The 4,889-nt window shown below is 60.0% G+C and overlaps 1 protein-coding gene across 1 annotated transcript; it reads right to left on the reverse strand.

The window, feature by feature from the left end:
- Window positions 1-653: 653 nt before the first annotated feature.
- On the reverse strand, window positions 654-4,454 carry LOC129475875 (uncharacterized protein CXorf49-like). The gene is given in 7 exon segments (XM_063634360.1): window positions 654-824; window positions 931-972; window positions 1,277-1,570; window positions 1,851-1,927; window positions 2,471-2,629; window positions 3,223-3,907; window positions 3,909-4,454. Coding segments are annotated over 7 exon segments (1,956 nt in total). The 3' UTR covers window positions 654-671.
- Between the last annotated feature and the right edge of the window lie 435 nt (window positions 4,455-4,889).

The following is a 4,889-nucleotide window of genomic DNA, read 5'->3' on the forward strand; positions in this document are numbered from 1 at the left end:
GTTCAAATATGAGGGCTAAGAGGAACTGAGGATGCCACCCGGTTTCTGGTCCAGATGACTTGACCATGTGTGTGGTGGCACCAGAGGGACATAATGGCTCCAGAAAGAGGACTGGTCTCCTGAGTGGGAGGATAAGCTCCAACATGTTCCTCAACAGCACGGAAATAACCATGCAGGAAAGACCACCGGCGTCAAGCCCTGTGGGAGAGCAAGGATGCTCACAACGGAAAGGACAGTGACAGGGTAGAACTGGGACAGTGAACTGCAGGAGAAAAGGAGAGAAAGATCAGGGTTCTAGGAGGGCATCAGTTCCTGTGGAAGGGGAGGGAGAATAGCGCTGAAGAAGGGGACTTGTGAGACCCTGAAGTAGGAGGAGAAGAGGTGGGACCATGAGCAAGGCGTGTAAGGGAAAGGCAGGAAATGCTGCTGTGGCCAGGCGGGGCCCCCACAGCACCTAGACCCAGGGCACTATGGTGAGCCCGAGTGCAGGGCTGCTGCTCAGAGGCCGGCCCAGGCGCCCCGCAGGGAGAGGGCCCACCACAGAGCACCAGGGGAACTGTTCTTCAAGAGCCAGGGAAGGGAGCAACACACCGAATCCCCCAACACTCCCAACAATTGCAGACAGGGCAGACCACAGACCACAGACCACAGAATATGAGAACGACTTTATTTCAAACGGCTTTGAACTGCGTTGGGAAGTGAGCCAATGCAGGGGAAGAGCGAAAGCCCTGGCTGAGGAGGATACGGAGGAAACCCGCTTGGCTGCAGCTCTGGAGCTCCAAAGGTAGCAGCTGCTCGTCTTGTAGGAAGATGCTGGCTCCAACCTGTGAAACACAGGAGGCTCAGGGACCGGCTCCCAGCCAGGGCCAGCCCACAGCCCTCCTAAGCTACCGGGATTGTGGGAAGGGGCATGGTGTGTGCAACACTCACTTCAAAGGTCCTGGAACTTGTCAGTGAAGGACTGCGTGGCCACTGAAACAGAGAGGCAGAACCAGGCACTCCAGACCCAGGGAAACAGAAACTCACCCCCTGCCCCTGTGGGGAACCATCTAGCTCTGCAACCAGAAACCCCACCAGCCCTGGGACTGACTCACCCACCCGTCACCTGAATTAAATGTGGAAGTGCCTTCTAAGCGGGAAAGTGGTTCTCAGGTGCTGAGGCATCCCAGAACCGTTGAGAATGTGTTTCAAAGACAGATAAGCCAGCCAGCAAGCAAACACCATACAAGCCCTACCAGGCAGCAGTTAAAGGGAAAACACATGCAGTATCTCTAACCGTCCTAAGAGAAGATCTCTGGGACTTGTGGACAAAGTGCACACGGAGTTCAGACGACACATTGCTGTCTGTGCACACCCCTAGCTGGAAAGGCACAGAAGGCTCCAGGGCCAGGCTTTGCGTGGTTCTCTTCCCCAGAGGAAAGTCAGTCCCAGTGACGCTTCCTTTATCTGCAGCCCACCCCTGCCCCCGGCACCTGCAGAAAGACACCGCTGTCCATCCCTGCCCCGGCCAGGGCTCCGTCATACCTAGTTGCTGTGTAAGGTCATCAATTTCCCTCTGCAGCAAGATGCACTAGACCAGCAGACACCAGAGGAAGAAAAATGGTTAGTCAATTCTGGCCGCCTCTCTCCCCGGCCTCCCTCTCTCCCCCAGCCCTTACAGCCCCCACAGCCTGCAGCCCAGTGGTGAGGTGGGTTGGCACAGAATCCTCAATGGAAAGGAGGCACCCTCTCTCCGTGGGGTGTGGAAGGTGGAGGCAGGGGGTGGGGGGACACAGAAGTCAGTTTAACCTGGACACGGATCCCACCATCTACTGTGGCCCTCTATTTCTAGGAGCCACACAAAGCATTACCCGAGGACAGCCCTGGGCTCCAGGGGGCTGCTGCTGCCTTTCCTGTCTTGGGAGATGGACAGGCGGCTGCTGGTTACCTGAAAGAGAACACAAAATCCAGCTTCCAAGCCTCCCAGTGAGGTGGAAAGGGCCTAGCAGGGTCTAAAGTGAGGCACCATCACCCTCTGCTGGCAACATGTTGCCCCTGCTCTGCCCAGCATCTCCAACCCTCCCTCTGGGACTGTCTTCCCTGTTCTCCCGCGTGAGCCCATCTGCACCTGTGGCCCCCTAGCACTGTGACTCCGGGTTGGACTCCAGCAGCGCGGCAGCCACAGCCAGGCCCTGGGAGGGCCAGTGTGGCTGAGCAGGACTTAACAGAAAAGGGCTCAGTACCACCGAAAGTCTCCTTCCAGAGCTGGAGTGTGGGGCGCTGCTCCAAATCGCCCCCCACTACACAAACCCCACTCAGAGAGGACGATGTGGCTTTAAGCCAGCCCTGTGGATACCCCGTTTCTGGTGGTACAGCTGCCTGGGTGGGCAGGGAAGCCTGGGAACAAGGCTGAGCCCCCAGAAGCGACAGAGCCAGAGGCTTCCCTCCCGACCCCTCTCCCCTCCACCCCTATCAAACCCGCAAGACTCACTGGAGGGTGCATGGCATCTGGGCACGAGGCCTCCCAGGCTGCAGGCCGAGGGCTGTGAACTTCCCAGAATTTGGGGAGTTCTGATGTTGGGGTTGCCACTGCTGAATTCTCCATGACGCACAGACAGGCGAGGCAGCCCTGGCCTGTGGGTGGGAAGCTAAAACAGAAATTTCTGAGTCAGGCTGGTAGGGGGTGGGGGGGTGAGTACATGTTGGGAGGGATTGTGGTAAGGTGGAGACTCCAGAGCCTAATCTCATTAGCACTTTCTCCCTCAGTCAGCCCGAGGCCAGGAGGCAGAGGCCAGCCAGGGAAAACACTGGGGATACTGAGATAGCCCGGGCCGCCTGCCAGGTGGCTCAGGCAACAGCTAAGGAAGGAGGAATCAGGAAGTTGATGAGCCTAGGTGCCCCAGCTTTGCAGTCCATACTTTAAGAGGTCACCCCATCCAAACCAGCTGCCAGCCCTGCCTTCCGTCCCAGCTCCTCCATGGAGGAGGAAGCAGGACCCCTGCCGAGTGTCCGGAGGCATGCCGGTCGCATACCAAGTGCTCCCCTTAACGTGTGCCCCTACGACGAAGACCCCGATCGGTCATTCTAGTGTCCCTGGGCTCCCGATGACAACCCTGGAGCAAGGGACAGAGGGGGCATGGGTAAACAGGTGTGTGCTGGAAGAGAGGAGGCGTCGGGGGAGACCAGAGGAGTAGGAGGGTGAAAAGGGAGAGGAGGGCAAGAAGTCCCAAGGCCTACTTCCATGGGCCCTTGGGACCTCATCTCTATTTGGGTCATTATCTTCTCTGGCCGCAGCCTGGGACTCCCTGGTCTTCCTCCCTGCTGGTTTCTTCCCAGGGCTGCTGTGCTTAGGCTTTTAGGGTTTCTTGGACATCCCCTGCAGCCGCACACCAGACAATGGCGGGAAGGTGGCCGACTCCAGGGGAGCGACTGAGAGTCTCTCTCCGCAGGCAGGAAAGGCTCTTCCCGGGGCCAGTTGAGAGGCACCCCCTAGGGACTTCTTCTTCTGGGCTATCGTCCTCCTCGAAAGGCCCTGGGGCAGGGCCCCTGCAGCGGCAGCTCCTGAGCAGCTGGGCCTGACCTCCACCTTTCCCCAGGCCCTGCTCTGCATTTTCTTCTGGCGAGAGTCCTCCAGCTCACCCACAGCCGGCGTCTCCACGACTGGAGTGAGTCCGCGGGGAGCAGAGGTCAGGAAAAGGCCCGGCACGGGCAGGTAACTCTCCATGCAGTGGAAGCTTGCGTGTCTGGATGTGTCTGCTGGCTTCTTGGGGCTGCCGGGCTTGGCCTGGCTTCCTTCATTGAGGCGAATGCCCACCCTCAACAGCGGTAAGTCACTGCTCTCATCTGGGGAATCAGAATCGTGCCCCGCGGGGCCTTTCGCGGAGGGTTGCTGGGGATCCACGCGGCCACTCAATCTGCTCTTCGAGCCACTTTTCCGGGTTCTCCCAGGCCCGGCCTGGCCCAGGACCTCTGAGGTGGAGACGGCTGGCAGAGGCCTGCTGCCATTTTCCAGGGCTGGGGCCCAGGGCGCCTCTCCCACTGGGATCGACCTCCAGGTCCACCCAGATGTCAGCGGACCCTTTGGCAGCGGCGCTTTCTGGGGACTTGTTTCCCTGGAAGCTGGGCGGTGGCACGAAGGCAGCCGGCTCGTCAGCCAGGAAGGACGAGTAGTCCACACGGTCCCCTTGGTTGTCGACTGGGGTGTCAGGCCGGCCTTCCCAGCCCCAGAGCACCACCCTTCCCTGCTCTGTCAATTCACTCTCAGACTCGAAGCTGAAGCCCTCGGGATCTGTGAACCCGCTCTTGCCCTTGCCCTCACCCTCGCCCTTGCTGCTGTGCAGCACCCCCAAATGGAGGCTGTGGTCATTCCCGTGGCCACAAGGGGCTCCTGAAGTGGCCATGCCAGCGCCAGCCTGCTCGCCACCCTCCGGCCCAAAACCGGCCCCCCAAACGGACACCTCGTCTGGGGAGCTCATGGCGCCAGTCCGGGCAGCCTGGGCTGTGGGGAGACGGTCTTCCTGGTAGCCGTGGGAGGGAAGAGCCAAGCCCAGTCAAGCCCAGCCAAGGGGGCCACGGGACAGGAACAGCAAGGCCTGCAGGTCACCGCCGTCCTCTCCCTAGGCGGCAGTAGGAGATGTCCCTGACATCGGTGGCTTCTGTGCACCCTGGAAGCCTGCACCGTGCCTTCTCATTGGTCCTCCCTCTGCCAACCAGTGCTCCCTTTGTTTGGCGAGGCCTCTGGGCTTTAATCAATCGGGACACGGGCTCTCGGTTTGCCCCGACGCCTGTCATTTGACTGGGTGGCTGCTCTCAGGTCGGGTCTTGGGTCCAGGGTGCATTGGAGCTCTCCATCCATCTCTTTCTTCCTGTCCCGTCGCCTCTGGCCAGGCACCTACTTTCCAATGAGAGCC

This window comes from Symphalangus syndactylus, chromosome X, assembly GCF_028878055.3.
Source record: "Symphalangus syndactylus isolate Jambi chromosome X, NHGRI_mSymSyn1-v2.1_pri, whole genome shotgun sequence".
NCBI lineage: Eukaryota > Metazoa > Chordata > Mammalia > Primates > Hylobatidae > Symphalangus > Symphalangus syndactylus.